The sequence below is a fragment of the Giraffa tippelskirchi genome, chromosome 6 (assembly GCF_054371585.1).
Source record: "Giraffa tippelskirchi isolate mGirTip1 chromosome 6, T2T-mGirTip1v1.2.pri, whole genome shotgun sequence".
NCBI lineage: Eukaryota > Metazoa > Chordata > Mammalia > Artiodactyla > Giraffidae > Giraffa > Giraffa tippelskirchi.
This window is the reverse complement of record NC_137280.1, coordinates 10914353-10931274: the sequence shown is the minus strand read 5'-3', so window position 1 is coordinate 10931274 and position 16922 is coordinate 10914353. Positions and strand designations below refer to the sequence as shown.

The 16922-nt window shown below is 36.2% G+C and overlaps 1 protein-coding gene across 21 annotated transcripts in view; it reads left to right on the top strand.

The window, feature by feature from the left end:
* The window catches only part of VIRMA (vir like m6A methyltransferase associated), a 149950-nt gene that overhangs the window by 130001 nt on the left and 3027 nt on the right, over positions 1-16922 (top strand). For 11 of the 21 annotated variants that reach the window (XM_081496955.1, XM_081496956.1, XM_081496957.1 and 8 more), the window contains exons 15-21: positions 266-518; positions 2847-3064; positions 8683-8815; positions 12557-12717; positions 13603-13699; positions 14613-14779; positions 15240-15571. In XM_081496955.1, coding sequence (XP_081353081.1) covers positions 266-518; positions 2847-3064; positions 8683-8815; positions 12557-12717; positions 13603-13699; positions 14613-14779; positions 15240-15571 — 1361 coding nt within the window. Of the gene's footprint in view, positions 1-265; positions 519-2846; positions 3065-8682; positions 8816-11954; positions 12108-12556; positions 12718-13602; positions 13700-14612; positions 14780-15239; positions 15572-16922 lie in introns of all 21 variants that reach the window. The other 10 variants (XM_081496951.1, XM_081496949.1, XM_081496954.1 and 7 more) reach the window with 1 other exon arrangement.

Genomic DNA, 16922 nt, shown 5'->3' with positions numbered 1-16922 from the left:
TTATTTTATGTGCAAGATACGTTGAAGTATTTCAAGATTTGGGGTGCTGGAAAAGTGAACTATGAAGTACTCTGATTTAATAAAATATGTTATTGAAAACCAAATTTACAGAATTTTATAGTAATTGTAAAATTCCAGAGTTGAAATACCAAAGGAATGAAATTTCTTACATAAGATTTGTATAATATGTGTTGAAAAAGCAAATTATTAAGTAATGCCTTAAAATCAAGAATTTTGTTTACTAAACGTGTCGATTTTATTTCAGCACTTCAGAAGATAAAGAAAAACAGTATACTAGCCAAACCACCAGGTTGCTTGCTCTTCTTGATGCTCTGGCTTCACACAAAGCTTGTAAATTAGCTATTTTGCATCTAATTAGTGGAACTATTAAAGGTGATGAAAGATATGCAGAGATATTCCAGGATCTGTTGGTTTTGGTGCGGTCTCCTGGAGACAGTGTTATTCGCCAGCAGTGTGTTGAATATATCACATCCATTTTGCAGTCTCTATGTGATCAGGTATTTATAGATATTTTTATAAATTCTTTGTGGGTGTATATATTTTTTAAAAACTTCTCCTGATGTAATTCTTGGCTGCTAACAAAGAGATCTCATCTGTTTCATTATTCATATTATTGTTTAGGGGGGCTGTTTGACCAGTGAACCAACAATAAAATGATTTGATGCTACATAACTTTCTTTGACCTTGTACATCATACGTTTCTCTGAAGAGGTTTTTTCATTTTCTTTATGAGATGTTGTCTTTGGATATTTATTCCGTGTGCCGTTGTATTCTTTGGGGTTGGTTATGTCTGGTAGTTTCATTTTCTTTCCAATTATATTCTGTACCGATTCATTCTTGAATATTGTAGATTTGTGATTGGTTGAATTAATACCATATATTTTTGTTTGGACTTTTTTTTTTTAATTAAAAAAAAACTGGGGGCTGTGCCTAAAGGTATGTGGGGATCTTAGTTCCCCAACCAGGAAAGTGCAGAGTCTTAACCACTGGGAAGCCAGGCAAGTCTTTGGACAACTTTGGAAGGCATCACAGGCTACTACAATTTTAGTGTGTTTCAGACTACTGTGCTTATAGATGTTGACTAGAAGTAGTAGTATTTCTTCCTGCTGTTCATAGTATTGACTTCCAGTTTGTAGTTCCATGAGTTAATGAGAATTGCTTTAACTTTTAAAGCCCATTGTTACAGGAATCATCAGAAATTTCTATACCTGATAGAATTTTAGCTAGTCAAAATGCTCCTACTATTTAATTAATCGAATGTGATTTTTCCAGGCAGAGTATTTTTAATAGGATCCCATATTAGAAGATTTGGAGGCGGGCATGGCAACCCACTCCAGTATTCTTGCCTGGAGAATCCTCATGGACAGAGGAACCTTGCTGGCTACAGTCCTTAGGGTTGCAAAGAGTCAGACATGACTGAGTGACTGCTGCTGCTGCTGCTAAGTCACTTTAGTCGTGTCCGACTTTGTGCGACCCCAGAGACGGCAGCCCACCAGGCTACACCGCCCCTGGGATTCTCCAGGCAAGAACACTGGAGTGGGTTGCCGTTTCCTTCTCCAGTGCATGAAAGTGAAAAGTGAAAGTGAAGTTGCTCAGTCGTGTCCGACTCTTAGCGACCCCACTGACTGTAGCCTACCAGGCTCCTCCGTCCATGGGATTTTCCAGGCAAGAGTACTAGAGTGGGGTGCCATTGCCTTCTCCGACTGAGTGACTACACATATGAGACTCACACATATTAGAAGATTACCTTTTTCTAGCTAAAAAAAAAAAAAAATCCAATTTGGTTACATTTAACAGTCAAGTCAAGAAGGAACATTTTTTGTGTGACTTGTTTTCACCAGAAGGAGATCTGGTAGAAAATAGTTTTGGCCCCGGTAAAAAGGCTGTTTTAAGTCTTTATACCTCAAAATGTCCAATCAGCTGGTATTTGTTTTATAATTAATATTGAGTTGTATGACTGTGCTGAATAACAGTTTAGCATCCTAGCTGCCCTGATCACATAAACTTTACTCTTGGCTGGCCTCACCTAGTTGTATTTCCCTTCTATTCAAGCTTTGTTTTATAGTTTTAAACCCAAGTTGAATAGTGGTTTCCAGTGTGTTGAAGTGATTAAAGGCAATAACACGTAGCTAAAAATGTTTCTGTAAAGTCTCCTTTACTTCTGTAAAGAGTAGTGTGGATTTTTAGTTATTGTTAGGTAAACTTGCTGACACTGAGAAACTTGAATTTTAGATATATATAAAAACTAGAGGAAAATATTGGAAGACTGTGTCTAAATGTTTTTTTGCTCCATCCATTTCTTTTTGTGATGTTTTAAATTCAAGTATGGATGTATTTATTAAAATTCATTTCTCTGAATGCTTTCTTTATAAATTTAAAAATATTCAGATGAATAAATAATATAATAATTTAAAATATTTTAGTACCAAAAGTACTAACCTAACCATTTGAAGATTGAAACTACACTTATTATAAGCCAGAAGGAAAAATTTTTCAAAGAGATATTCTTTTAAAATAAGAATACTGTGAATCAGGTTCCATTGCCAAGTGATTAGGTGTCAGTCTTACAAAGTAAAAACACTATGAAGCAAAATATTTGTCTTTATTTCTTTAGGCATGTATCCTTGTATTAATCTTAATAGAAGGGCAGAACAACTCCTTTGTACTTAATGTGTTTAAATCTGTGTTTGGGGTGGGATAATAACTATAATATTTTGATAACTACTAAGTATTAATTGCTGTGTATTTCAGAATTAAAAGCTTGAAGTGATAGTGACAATCATTTAAAAAAATTGTTTTTTCCCAACTCCCCTCCTCCCTCACAGGACATTGCACTAATTTTGCCAAACTCTTCTGAAGGTTCTGTTTCTGAACTGGAGCAACTCTCCAATTCTCTACCAAACAAAGAACTGATGGCCTCAATCTGTGACTGTCTCCTGGCTGTGGTAGCTAACTCTGAGAGCAGTTACAGCTGTTTATTGACATGTGTCAGAACAATGATGTTTCTTGCAGAGCATGATTATGGATTATTTCATTTAAAAAGGTAATGCTTTATCTAATTTAATTCTGTTGTTGCTTAATTGCTAAGTCGTGACTGACTCTTTTGTGACCCCATGGATTGTAGCCCTCTAGGCTCCTTTGTCCATGGGATTTCCCAGGCAAGATTACTAGAATGGGTTGCCATTTCCTTCTCTAGGAGATCTTCCCAACTCAGGGATTGACCCCACGTCTCCTGCATTGGGAGGTGGATTCTTTACCACTGAGCCACTAGGAAGTGGTAAAAATTTACTATATTCTTGTATTTTAATCCCCCCATATTAATTAATTCATAGATGTTATGTAGAAGGTGGAAGGTATGATTTCTTTCACGTGGAGAAATTTTGAATTTGTGGAAAAGATTCATTAACAATGAGATATACTAGTAATAAAACCTTTAGGCAATGTAAATTGAGAAGGAAATCTTACCATCCCGGGGTCATTAATTCAGTGCTCGAAGATCCTTGTTTGGTCGGCATAGACACTTCTAGTTCTTCAGAGATGGTGGTGGTGCGGTGTTCTGGACTCCGAAGCTGAAGGTGCTGATGCTGTGTGTTTTGTTCTCTGGAGGAGTGGCTGATCTGAAATGGATTTGAAATGGTTTAAATCTCATGCTGCTCAGTCTCTCAGGTGTGATTTCTGCTCCCCATCGGTGTCCATGCCCTCATGTTTTTCTTCACTAAGGAGCTAGATAGCTACTACATAGTTTCCCTGGGAATTTGTACAAGTACGTAGGATTATGAGATCGAAAGGTTTAGGCAACATGTATTTGTGCTTCTCATCAATTCTTATAACATTGATTGAAAACATATGTTCCAGGTATAGTGCTTGGTGCTGCTTCCCATCTTTCCCCCTGCTTAGCCTGTCCTCCTGTATTCTCTCTCAGTCGATGGTACCTGCTGAACATCCAAATTCTCCCCCTGCCACCTCCCAGTCTTTTGCCAAAGTCTTTAAATTTTATTTCTTAAATGTCTTTTTCCTATTGCCCAGATATTTACTGTATATACTTTTAAACTCATCTTATACACTACACATCCAGTTAAACCTAATTTAAAAAAAAAACTTTCCTTAGCTCTTCCATTGCTAGCTGGGTTAGGTGCTCTCACAAATAGCCTTTGCACGCCGCTTCCATAGCGTGTTATGTGACGTTGTTGGCTCTGCTGGGTTCACGTAAGTCACTGTAACCTATTTCCTTTTGTATCTTTAGCTTGGATCTTTCTGCTGAGCTCCAGGTAACTCATCTATCTATTTGACATCTCTACTTAGCCATCTAACGGGCACCCAAGCTGAACCAAAGCAGAGCTCTTGATATTCTTGCTTCAGACATGTTTCTGTCTTGCTTATCTTGGTAAACATTAAATGTGAAGATTCTTGCTGCTTCTCTTTTCCTTTCTCCCTGCCTCCAGTCTGTCAAGAAGTCCAGCACATTATGTTTCCAAAACATCCTGAATCTGATCTCCTTTCTCCATCTCCATCATTACCACCCCTGTCCCATCGATTGTATTTGCTTACATGACCCATTGCGATAGCCTCCAGTCTTCTCTTGTTACTTCTAGTATTGTCCCTATAAAAAATATTTTCTTAGCACTCAGATTGATCTTTTTAAACTTAAAACAAGGTATGTGTCATTATTATTTTGCTTAAATCCTTCTGTTGGCTTTCTTGAACTGCAAATAAAATTCTAACTGGATATTGATCTTTAGGGTTCTTACACAATCCAACTCTTGCTTATCTTTCTGACTGTTCTCATAGCTCTTTTATTCTCAGTTTGGCTCCTTGTCAGGCTCATTCCTATTTTTTTTTTCTTTCCTAAAATGCTTTTTCTCTAGTTTCTTCTAGGACTTATTTTTTTACTTCACTCAGGTATCTATCAATATATTTCCTGCCTAAATACCTGCCTAAAATGCATATCCTTTGTGTCCCCATTCCTTATCCCCTTTATATTTTGACAATATGTTATATAGACTTATTGCTTATTTGGTTGTCTCCCTCACTAGAATATAATCTGCACAAGGACAGGAACTGTATTTTCTTGACTGTACTCCCTCCAGCACCTAGAAACCTGGTTCATAATAGACATTATGAAGGAATGTTAGAGTCATTTAGTTCACAGATATTTATTGAATACCCTCCTCTCTGGGCCAGACAGTGCTCTAGGTGCTGGAGATTTAATTAAAAAAAAAAAGAATTCCTGTCTTTTTGATGCTTTCATTCTGGGAGAAGTAGACAGATGATCAACATGTAAATAAAATACACAGCATGTTATAGAACAACATAAAATAGAGCAAAGGAATAGCGAGTGCTGAAGTGAGGGTGAGAGTTGTCATTTGAAATTTGAGGAGGTAATCAGGGAATTCCTCACTGAGAAGGTGACCCTTGAACAAAGAACTGAGGGGGGTGAGTGAAACATGTTAATATGCTGGGGGGAGAGCAATTGCATATAGTATGCCTAACTTGTCTGAGAAATGGCCTGGAGACTGTGGTGGTTGCTCTTGAAGTGAGTAAGCAAATCGGAAAATGACAGGGCCCCGGGTCAGAGAGATAGTGGGTAGGTGAGGGAAGGGCAGGTCATCAAGGACCTTTAGGGTTACTTATAAGGGCCATTGTAGGCTTCCCTGGTGGCTCAGATAGTAAAGAATCCACCTGTAGTGCTGGAGACCCGGATTTGATCCCTGGGACAGGAAGATTCCCTAAGAAGGAAATGACTACCCACTCTGGTATTATTGCCTGGGGAATCCCATGGACAGAGGAACCTGGCAGGCTATGGGATCACGTGTCTGTGGGATCACAAAGAGTTGGATGCATCTGAGTGACTAACATACACACATACACACAAGGGGCATCATAAGGTTTTGAGCAGAGGTATAGTGTGATCTGGCTTTTTAAATAAATAGATCACTATATCCTCTAGTCCTGAGACAGGCCTCACTCAAAAAAACTTTGTTTTGAGATGATTTCAGACTTTCAGAAAAATTACAAAATAATAGTACAGAGCTCAGATATACCCTTCATCCAACTTACCCTTATCCCTGTCCTTATGTTGATGTCTTGAATAACCATTGAATATTTTTCAAAATTAAGAAACTAAGCTTGACGTAATACTGTTAACTAAAATACAGAACTTGCTTAGATTTTACCAGTTTTTATAGTAAGGTTCTTTTTCTGTTTCAAGATCCACAACAGGATCCTACATTGCTGTTAGTTTTATTGTATCCTTGGTCTCCTGTATGCTTGTTTTTTATGACTCTGACATTTTTGGAGAGTGCTTGAAGAATGTACCTCAGTTTAGGTTTGTCTGATATTTTCTCATAATTAGATTGAGGTTATGCTTTATTGAGAAGGACACTACAGAGGCAATGTGTTTTTCTAAGTATGTCATATCGGGAAATATATCATGCATTACTGATGGTGCTAACCTTGGTCACCAAACTGAGATGCTGTCTGCTAGGATTCTGCACAGCAAACTTACTAATTTTCTGTTTTTAAATACTAAACATTTTGAATAATATACTTCAAGACTATGTAAATGTCCTATTTCTACTTAAAATTTTCATGCATTCATTTTACTGTCCATCAGTGAATCTTGGCGCATGTCAGTTTTTACTGTGGTGTTTTGATGTGTGTGTGCATGCACACTCAGTCATATCTGACTCTTTGCCACCCCGTGGACTGAAGCCCGCCCGGCTCCCCTGTCCATGGATTTCTCCAGGGAAGAATACTGGAGTGGGTTGCTATTTCCTTCTCCAGGGGAACTTCCCGACCCAGGGATCAAGCTCGTGTCTCCTGTGTCTCCTTCGGCACGTTCTTTACCAGCTGAGCCATTGGGGGAAGCCCATGGTGTTTTAATAGTGATTTCCTTTTTTTCTTATTCCTTTTTCACTTAATTATCTTCTGTAAGGATGAATTCATCACTTTTCCCTCATTTATGTACTTATTTGGGTATTTATATCTGTACGAACTTGTGGACATTAAGTTTTTTTCTTATGTAATAATTGAACAGTATGTTGTTATTTATTTTGTTGTTCAACTTAATGTCACTAATTTTGGTTCTTCTCATTGAGTAGGGCTGGGAAATATATGGGTCCTAACTCATGCATTTACCAAAAAAAATCTACATTTTTTCCCACCTATTTATTGTATGAATGTGTTTTAAAAGATGAGTCCATACAAATACTTGGATTCTAATACAGTGTCAGAGGATGGATGCTAACTTTCCCCCTTTCTTTGTAACCTCATCCATGTTTTATGATATATAGTTCTGTGGATTTTGACTGTCATGTATCTGCTATCACATTTCCATGAGAAGCCATTACCCCAGCAGTCTAGTGTGCCACCCTTTCATAGACAACCTCTCTACAAAGAGTGACAAAATGCTAGATACTGGTATTGCTAGTTTTTTTTAGTTGTGGACATTCTAAAGGGTGTGCAGTGGACCCCAGTTTTTGATAGACCATCTAAATAAGGCTCATTCTTTTAAGCTTATAAGTAGAGGCTAGTAATTGGTATAATCCAATTTTTAACCTATGCTTTTTCCATTGACTGTACTATCTCTATGTTTAACAGTAAGTTTGTAAGTAAGTTTAACAGTAAGTAACAGTAAGTTTAACATTCCTGTTTGTTGTGCCTTGCCCATTTCATTATTTTATAACATTCTCATGAGCATGAATCCTATCTTTCTCCATTTTTTATTGCTTTACCCAAGTCTTGAAATTTTATTTTGATCAACTAAGAACTATGTAAATGCATAATATTAGCAGGACTATGTATTGTCATGATTTTAGACACATAGCAGGATTATTTCTTGTACTGAAACCTGTTTGTATAAGAGGTTGATAAATTGTGAGCCACAGGCCAAATCCAGCCTTTATTGGAACATAGTATTTACATGCTGTCTACAGATGTTTTCCCACTACACTGGCCATTGAATAGTTGTGACTAAGACTGCTATTTTGTATAGAGAGCAGATTGAGTTCTGTATAACCCTGTAAAGCCTAAAAATGATAAATATTTACATTAAAAGTTTACTGATGCCTACTTTATACTTTTGATTTCTTTCTGTCAGATTACAGTGTCATAAAGATAATCATCCTTTGTAGTTATTATATAAGTTAGGCTTTCGAGACAGCTATAACTTCCTTATGTTAGAGAAATCCCCAGGTTATAAAAAGTATTCAAAAAGGAACCTGCAAGTTTATTTGCTAAGTTTTGTAGCTTTGTTATTTGGGGGAGTGTTTTTTCTTTCTGTGTTTTTGAAGTTTGCGTGCATGCATGCTGGTTGTGGCCAGTTCTGTGCGACCACGTGGACCGTAGCCCGTCAGGCCTCTCTTCTCGACTCAGGGAGCAAACTTGGATCTCCTGCATTGCAGGTGGATTCCTTATGGCTGGAGCTATGAGGGAAACTCTTTTGAAGTCTATCTTCTTTAAAAGGAGATATCAACTATAGAAAGAAATGCTTTGTTACATAGTTTGTATGACAGATAAACCAAAGTACTTTTTTACATTTCTTGAAATGTAACATTTTAATATGCTAAATTTTGTTTGTCTGAACTGAGATAGATCATGTCTCATACCAGATTTATGTGGTCAAATTTTAAAACCTTGCCTCTCTATTTTCTTTATTTACAGTTCTTTAAGGAAAAATAGTAATGCTCTGCATAGTTTACTGAAACGAGTGGTCAGCACATTTAGTAAAGACACAGGTGAACTTGCATCTTCATTTTTGGAATTTATGAGACAAATTCTTAATTCTGATACAATGGTAAGTGTATATATATGTATTTGGTATTTCTCATATTTACAAACTTACATATATGTTAAAAAAATCACTTGGGTTCAAAAATATCTTGGAATGATGTTATTTGGAACTTGGAACTTAAATACTATTTTTTTCGTATGTCCTCACCCCACTGAAAGTATGGGTTTTTGATTTATAAAAACAATAGATGGTTAAGAGTAGAATTTATTAGGTATCATTCTTAATTCTTTCAGCTGTTTGGATATGTTTTCCTACTGCGTTGTGGCTTCCATGGTTTTTGACAATAAATCACTTGTTAATCTTGTATTAGTTGAGTCACCTCTCTTACTGCTTTCAAGATTCTTTGTTTTTGGCTCTTGATCATGTGTTAAGAGTGGATTAAATTTGTTCTACTTGGAGTTTGTTGAGCCTCTTGAAAGTGTAAATTAATGTTTTTCACCAAATGTGTAGTTTTTGGTCACCATTTCTTTAGATATTTTTTCTGACTCTTTTCCTCCTCTCTTGAGACCCCTTACTGTGCGTGTATTGGTGCTCATGATAGCATCTCCACAAGCGTCTTCTGAGGCTGCTCGTGGTTCTTCGTGTTTTCTTTCTGTTCCTTAAAATGGATAATCTCAGTTGACTGTGTTCAAGTTCACTGATTCTTTTTGGTTTTTTTGCCAGCTCAAATCTGCTCTTGACCCCCTCTAGTGAGTTTTTTGTTTGACTTATTGTCCTTTCCCACTCCAGAATTTATGTTCAGTTTTTGTATAACTCTTAGCTGTTTTTTGATATTTTCTTGCAGAGTACTGTGTCAGCTTTGTTTCCGGTTTTTCCTTCCAAGCATTTACTTCTTTGGTACATTCTGAATAGTTCTGTATGAGTTCATAACTTCCTAAAGCAGACAGCAGATCATATCACTCTACTCTCCAATAACTTCTGGTGTCTATAGAATAAATTCCAGACTGTTTAGCATGGCATTCAAGACTGCTCACTGTGTGGCAAAAAGCTACCTTTGCAACCACTTCTCCCTTCCTGGGAGCCATCATCCATAAATCTCCTCTACTTATATGTATCTCCTTGGCCAGGCTTCTGTTAGTTTGTTGCTCTCTCTCTCTCTTTCTCTCTTTCTCCCTGGTCAAACTGTAATCTATTTATAGTGCCTGTTTTAACACATCCTAATTCGTGAAGCCTTTTAATATTACTTTTCTTTCTGTATACTTCACATCATGTTACTGGATTTCTTTTTATAGATCATCTATATGACTACTTATCATTTCCTATTCCACTACCGGAATGTTATGTCACTTAGGTCAGAGACCATGTCTTACTGGCTTTTTCCTAGTGTAATTGCATAGTGTCTTCTACAGTTTAATAGCTAAACCATTTGACAAATGATTATGGAGATCTGAAGTGGTATCACATATTTGATAGAATTTTCATTTTCCTGAAATCACTTTGTAGATTGTCATTTAAAAAAATCTCCTTAGAAATTCTTTTACTACTTTTTACAGTAATGTGTATACATATATATATATAGAGAGAGAGAGAGAGCGAGAGCAGTCTTCAAATTATGCTAAATTTGACTCTAGATTTTCTAAGGCTGTTTTTAATAACAAGTAGATAAGAATTTAAAATGTATTTTATTTGTTCAAACAATTTCTGTTTATAATAATGAAGAAGCAAAGTAGGGAGAGGTGAAATTTTATCATTCCAAATAGTTTATTTTTTATTTTATTCCAAATATTTTAATTCATTCATTGTTTTTCTCTTTAAAAAATTGATTATTTTCTTCTGCTTTTCCTGACCTTGAAAAATAATAATCATTATAATGTTTCCCTGGTGGCCCAGACAGTAAAGAATCTGCCTGCAATATGGGAGACCTGGGTTCAATCCCTGGGTCAGGAAGATGTCCTGGAGAAGGGAATGGCTACCCACTCCACCATTCTTGCCTGCAGGATTCCATGGACAGAGGAGCCTGGCGGGCTGTAGTCCATGGGGTCACAAAAGAGTTGGACATGACTGAGCAACCAACATTTAACATGTAATACTTTTTGATTCAGCTGTATTGAACTTCCCACCTGTTTAAAGTGGTATGAATAACTAAGTGAGAAAAGAAGTCAGATAGATGCCTTGATAATTTGTAATCTCATTAATATACTTATTTCTATAAAATATATTTAGTCTGTTAATTCATACATCTAAAAAAAATAAAGCATGAGGTAGACCATCATCAACATACCCTTTATCACCACTTCCAAACAGAGCAGATAAAACACTTGTAGACATATGGTTTATTGAATTTCTCGTTAAAATTGCATGTCCTCTTCCTTAATGCCATGTAAATGAGTCCTTACTCTAGTACTGAAAGGAGCAAGTGTGCTTCAGGTACAGTATCCGTTTGAGTGGAAATCTGTGGAGAATAATTTTCATTTAGTTTTCACTGAAATGTGTCCAGTTATAGGAAAAACTGTAGGAGCTACAAACAAATTTTAATGTTACTGTTAATTTAAAAATACTGAGTCCTGAATCTGAATTGGTGGGACCGATATTCATGTTGAGATGTTTAAAACAGGGCTGTGTTCTAAAGATTTGAAACTACTTAAGTTTTCTTTGATATGTGACAATATGGATGGATTTATTGTCATGAACTGAGATTTGCTTTGTCTGGTAAATTTTTTTCACCATTCCCACATTCACTGAAAAATATGCTACATAATAAGTAGCATATTTTTTAAAGCAGAAAATAATAGCTTTCTGTGTGACATCTGTAGACAACACATAGTCTTAAATATATGGTTACTGTTCTCTTTAGTTGTTTGCCTTGTCTCCAGAGGAGAAAGTTAAGCTTTTTTAGCTGTTATAGCAGGCGTTTTTATTAATTTGAGTATCAATTAGTATATTCTGTTCTTCTGCAAGCCCCGGTGTGTTTGTCATTGGATATTTTTGTTGGGAAATGTGTTTACCTGTTTATTTTGTGAATCTTAAAGATAAACTTGTTTCAGTTTTGAGCTGACTAATTCTTAAAACCAACCATTTGTACTGATGTAAAAACCAAAACACTGAGGGGAAGATTGCCGCAATCTTAAATATCTGAGAAATTTTGGAAGCATTTTTGCAAATTTCTCTGCTCTCAAATTTAACTTGTGTGTGACATTTACAGGGATGTTGTGGAGACGATAGTGGTCTCATGGAAGTAGAGGGAGCTCATTCAGCACGGACGATGAGTATTAATGCTGCAGAGTTAAAACAGCTTCTACAAAGCAAAGAAGAAAGTCCAGAAAATTTGTTCCTTGAACTAGAGAAGCTTGTTTTGGTAAAAAAAAGAAAAACAAAACAAAAAAACCAGAAACAAAAACAGCTCCTTCCTAAGACATACTTTCTTCTCAATTTGACTAGTACAAGTTTTCATAGTGACTTTTAAAAATAGTGAACTCTCAGTTGGGTATTTATACTCTGAATTAATGATTTGGAGTGAAGTCCTCCATACTATTATGAATTTTAAGGAGTACATGAAGGCAATACTTTTTGAATGATCTATTGTTTGAATGCAGAGTGCCCCCTGATACCATTATTTAGAAATAAAATGGCAAGTGTTTTTGGCGTTTGTTTTACTTAATATGTTTAATATTGCTAATTTCTTGATGGTGTTCCAAATTTCTTAGTAATGGAATACCACCTTTTCTACTAAAGAGTCAGTAGATTATGGGTATACATGTTCAAGTTTTACCTGCATTTTCTTATTCTGCATTTGTTTGTATCTAGGAGCATTCAAAAGATGATGACAATCTGGATTCTCTGTTGGACAATGTGGTTGGACTTAAGCAGATGCTAGAGTCATCAGGTGATCCTTTACCTCTTGGTGACCAGGATGTGGAACCAGTACTTTCAGCTCCAGAATCGCTCCAGAATCTGTTTAACAACAGGTGAAACAAGCACTGTTTTGTGGTTGAGTAGATAGTGGGAAACATGCAAATGGCTGGGATCTAGAAGAGGCCAGCAAATTATTTTCTGTAAGGGCTTCCCAAGTGGCACAGTGGTAAAGAATCTGCCTGCCAGTGCAGGAGATGCTAGGGACAGAGTTTGACCCCTGGGTCAGGAAAATTTCCCACTTCAGTATTCTTGCCATGGACAATTGCCATGGAAAATTCCATGGACAGAGGAGCCTGGAGGGCTCCCGTCCACGGGGTCGCAGACAGCCGGATATGGCTGAGCACACAGCACAGCACAACGGACGAGGGCTAGGCAAGAAAAGATGTAGACTTCGCAGGCCACGTGCAGTCTCTGTTGCATACTCTTCTGTAGCTTTTTGCTTGTTTCTTTCAGTTTTCTTAAAAAAGCTTTAAAAATGTGGGACCCATTCCTAGGTTGCAGGCTATACAAAAGCAGGTTGGCCAAATAGGGTCATAGTTTACTGATCCCTGGTCTAGAGACTATGCCTCTTGATCTTTGGAGCACTGTCCTTCTAGAGATAATGAGTGTGTAATGTGATGAAATTATTCTCTAAATTTAGAAAAATTGCACATTTGGTACAGTGTTATAAATTTGGCTTTTTGGAAAGAAAGCTAGGGCTCTGTTTTATTTTATTTGAAAAATCAAAATTTGTTACAAAAGGATTAATTTCCAAGTTAGTAGTTTTTAAGGATACTTAATTCTTTTTTTTTGAAGGAGTCTTTTTAAAAGTGCTAATTTTGCTAATATTTTAGAGGGTAGTATTTTTAATTCTGTTGTTCACAGGTTTTACTTAGAAGTTAAGCCAAAATACTTGATTTTGGAATTCTGCTTTTTAAGAAATACTTTTTCTATTCTAGAACTGCGTACGTGCTAGCTGATGTCATGGATGATCAATTGAAATCTATGTGGTTCGCTCCATTTCAGGCTGAGGAGATTGATACAGATCTGGATTTGGTATAAGTAATTTTATTACTAAATATTTAGGAAAAAGTTGTTGTTTTTTTGTTTCTTTGCATGTTGTTAGTACTAAAATAGATGACATATGGCTGTCAAAAGTCTGTCTCAGGACTATACTGCACTATTTTTATGTCAGTTGCCCGTTTAATGGTGTCCAGGACTATTTTTTCTTATGTACTGATTTTGCCTCTTTCTAATTAATGATCTGTATATTTGAGAAAGAGGGGAAAACCATGTTTTTGCATAAGTACTCTGAAGCACTTTGGTTTCTTATATTTGTTGATATAGAAGAGTGTCTGACAAAATTATAATTAATTTCTGTATTTGGGTTTAAGGAGAAAAATAGGTTGTGTATCTGCTCTTTGGGGAAATGTAAAAAAGACATTTGCTGAAGTGATTATAGTGTAAATGGGAATTGACATTCTTTAACTTAATACTGAATAGGTAAAAGTATAATTAAAGATTTTAACAGAGCCTGTTTGATGCTTCTCATAGATGTATTAGGGAGGATATGGAGTATGTTATTTTTAGATTCTTTTGGAAAAGTTCTGGAGATACTCCATTGTTAATTTATTTAGAGAAACCCTGAGTTCTTTGTCAGGCAGCAAAGATCTCAGACTAATAGCCCTTCTTTGAGTAAGAATGCTAACTTCCCACCCCCAGCCCCTGGAATAAAAGCAGCTGAATTCCTAAGACTTTTTTTTAAAAAACTACCAATGATGTTGCTTTTTGAAACGATGAAGGAAAGAGGGGTGACCTGTAATTTCTTATGAGAATCAAATATAGTTTATAGGAAATTGTAATTGCTATATTCAAATGTTACATTAATAGTTACATTTAAAGAATAATGCTGCATGAATAGCTGCATTTAAGGTATATTTTTCATTTTGTTTCATTTTTATGACTGCAGGTAAAGGTTGACTTAATTGAGCTCTCTGAAAAATGTTGTAGTGACTTTGACTTACACTCAGAATTAGAGCGCTCATTTCTGTCGGAGCCGTCATCTCCCGGAAGAACCAAGACGACTAAAGGATTCAAACTTGGGAAGCACAAGCACGAGACCTTTATAACTTCAAGGTAAAAGATACTTTGCTGAAGATCTTGATTGGAATCAAGTAAGGTTATTTATTTTATTTTAGCGTAATTTAAAACACATGATTATTAAAGGGAAAAGGACACTGATATAATATTTGTGTCATAAATATCGTCTTGAAGTTTTTTAGAAGATAATAATTTGGCCAGGACATACCTGGTCCATTTGTTATATTGTTATACTTTATGAGAGTTTAGAAGGTTTGAAAAAGAGCGAACTGGATTATTTTTTTTAAATTGTTAGTCATATCAGTAAAACATTGAATACCATTCTTAGCTCGTTTTATTGTGTTTCCCTGGAAGGTGGTAGGGATATTTGCAAATTTAACACAATTAGGAGAAGAAATAATTGATAATGCAGTTTTCAGTATTGCAAAGATTAACTTATGTTTTCACTGGAAATATGTAAAAGAGAGGTGTTCATGGAATGTTTTTGTTTTAATAGTGGAAAATCTGAATACATTGAACCTGCCAAGAGAGCTCATGTTGTGCCACCACCAAGAGGAAGGGGCAGGGGAGGATTTGGACAGGGTATACGACCCCATGATATTTTTCGTCAGAGAAAACAGAACACAAGCAGACCACCATCTATGCATGTGGATGACTTTGTTGCAGCTGAAAGTAAAGAAGTGGTCCCTCAAGATGGAATACCACCACCAAAACGGCCACTCAAAGTGTCTCAGAAGATCTCTTCACGTGGTGGATTTTCAGGCAATAGGGGAGGACGGGGTGCTTTTCACAGTCAGAATAGGTTTTTCACACCACCTGCTTCAAAAGGTAACTACTTTTTTTTTAACTTTGAATTTTTTATTTTGTTTTGGGGTGTAGCCGTTTAACCATGTTTTGATAGTTTCAGGTGAACAGCAAAGGGACTCAGCCATACATATACATGTATCCATCTTCCCCCAAACCCCTCTCCCATCCAGGCTGGCACATAACATTGAGAAGAGTTCCATGTGCTATATAATAAGTCTTTGTTGGTTATCCATTTTAAATATAGCAGTGTGTACATGACCTTCCCAAAGTCCCTAACTCTCCCTTCCCCCTGGCAACCATAAGTTGGTTTTCTAAGTCTGTAAGTCTCCTATTTTGTAAGTAAGTTCATTTCTATCATTTCTTTTTAGATTCCACATATAAGAGCTGTCATATGATATTTCTCCTCCTCTGTCTGACCTACTTCACTCAGTATGACACTCTCTAATTCCATCCATGTTGCTGCAGATGACATTATCTCACTCCTTTTAGTGGCAGTGATATTCCATTGTGTGTGTATGTGTGTATATATGTGTGTGTGTATATATACCATGTGTATATGTATATGTATATATATGTATGTGTGTATACACCATGTGTATATGTATGTATGTATATGTGTGTATACACCATGTGTATATGTATGTATATATGTATGTGTGTATACACCATGTGTATACGTATGTGTGTGTATGTGTATATGTGTGTGTGTATACACCATGTGTATAGGTATGTATGTGTGTTTATGTGTATATATATATGTGTGTGTGTATACATCGTGTGTGTATGTATGTATATGTGTGTACACCATGTGTATATGTATGTGTATATATATGTATGCTGTGTGTATATGTACACCATGTATATATGTCTGTATATATATATATATGTATGTGTGTGTATACACCATGTGTATATGTGTATATGTGTGTGTATATGTATACACCATGTATATATGTATGTATATGTGTACACACCATGTGTATATGTATGTATGTGTGTATGTGTGTGCACACCATGTGTATATGTATGTATATATAGGTATGTACACCATGTGTGTATGTATGTATGTGTATATGTGTATATGTGTGTATACACCATGTGTATATGTATGTATATATATGTATGTGTGTGTGTGCATACACCATGTGTATATGTATGTATGTATATATGTGTGTGTGTGTGTGTACGTGTTTGGGCTTCCCAGGTGGCACTAGTGGTAAAAACCCGCCTGCCAATGCAGAAGATAATAGGAGACACAGATTCAATCCCTGGAAAGATCCCTTGGAGTAGGAAATGGCAACCCGCTCCAGTATTCTTGCCTGGAAAGTTCCATGTACAGAGAAGCCTGGCGGGCTACAGTCCATAGGGTCGT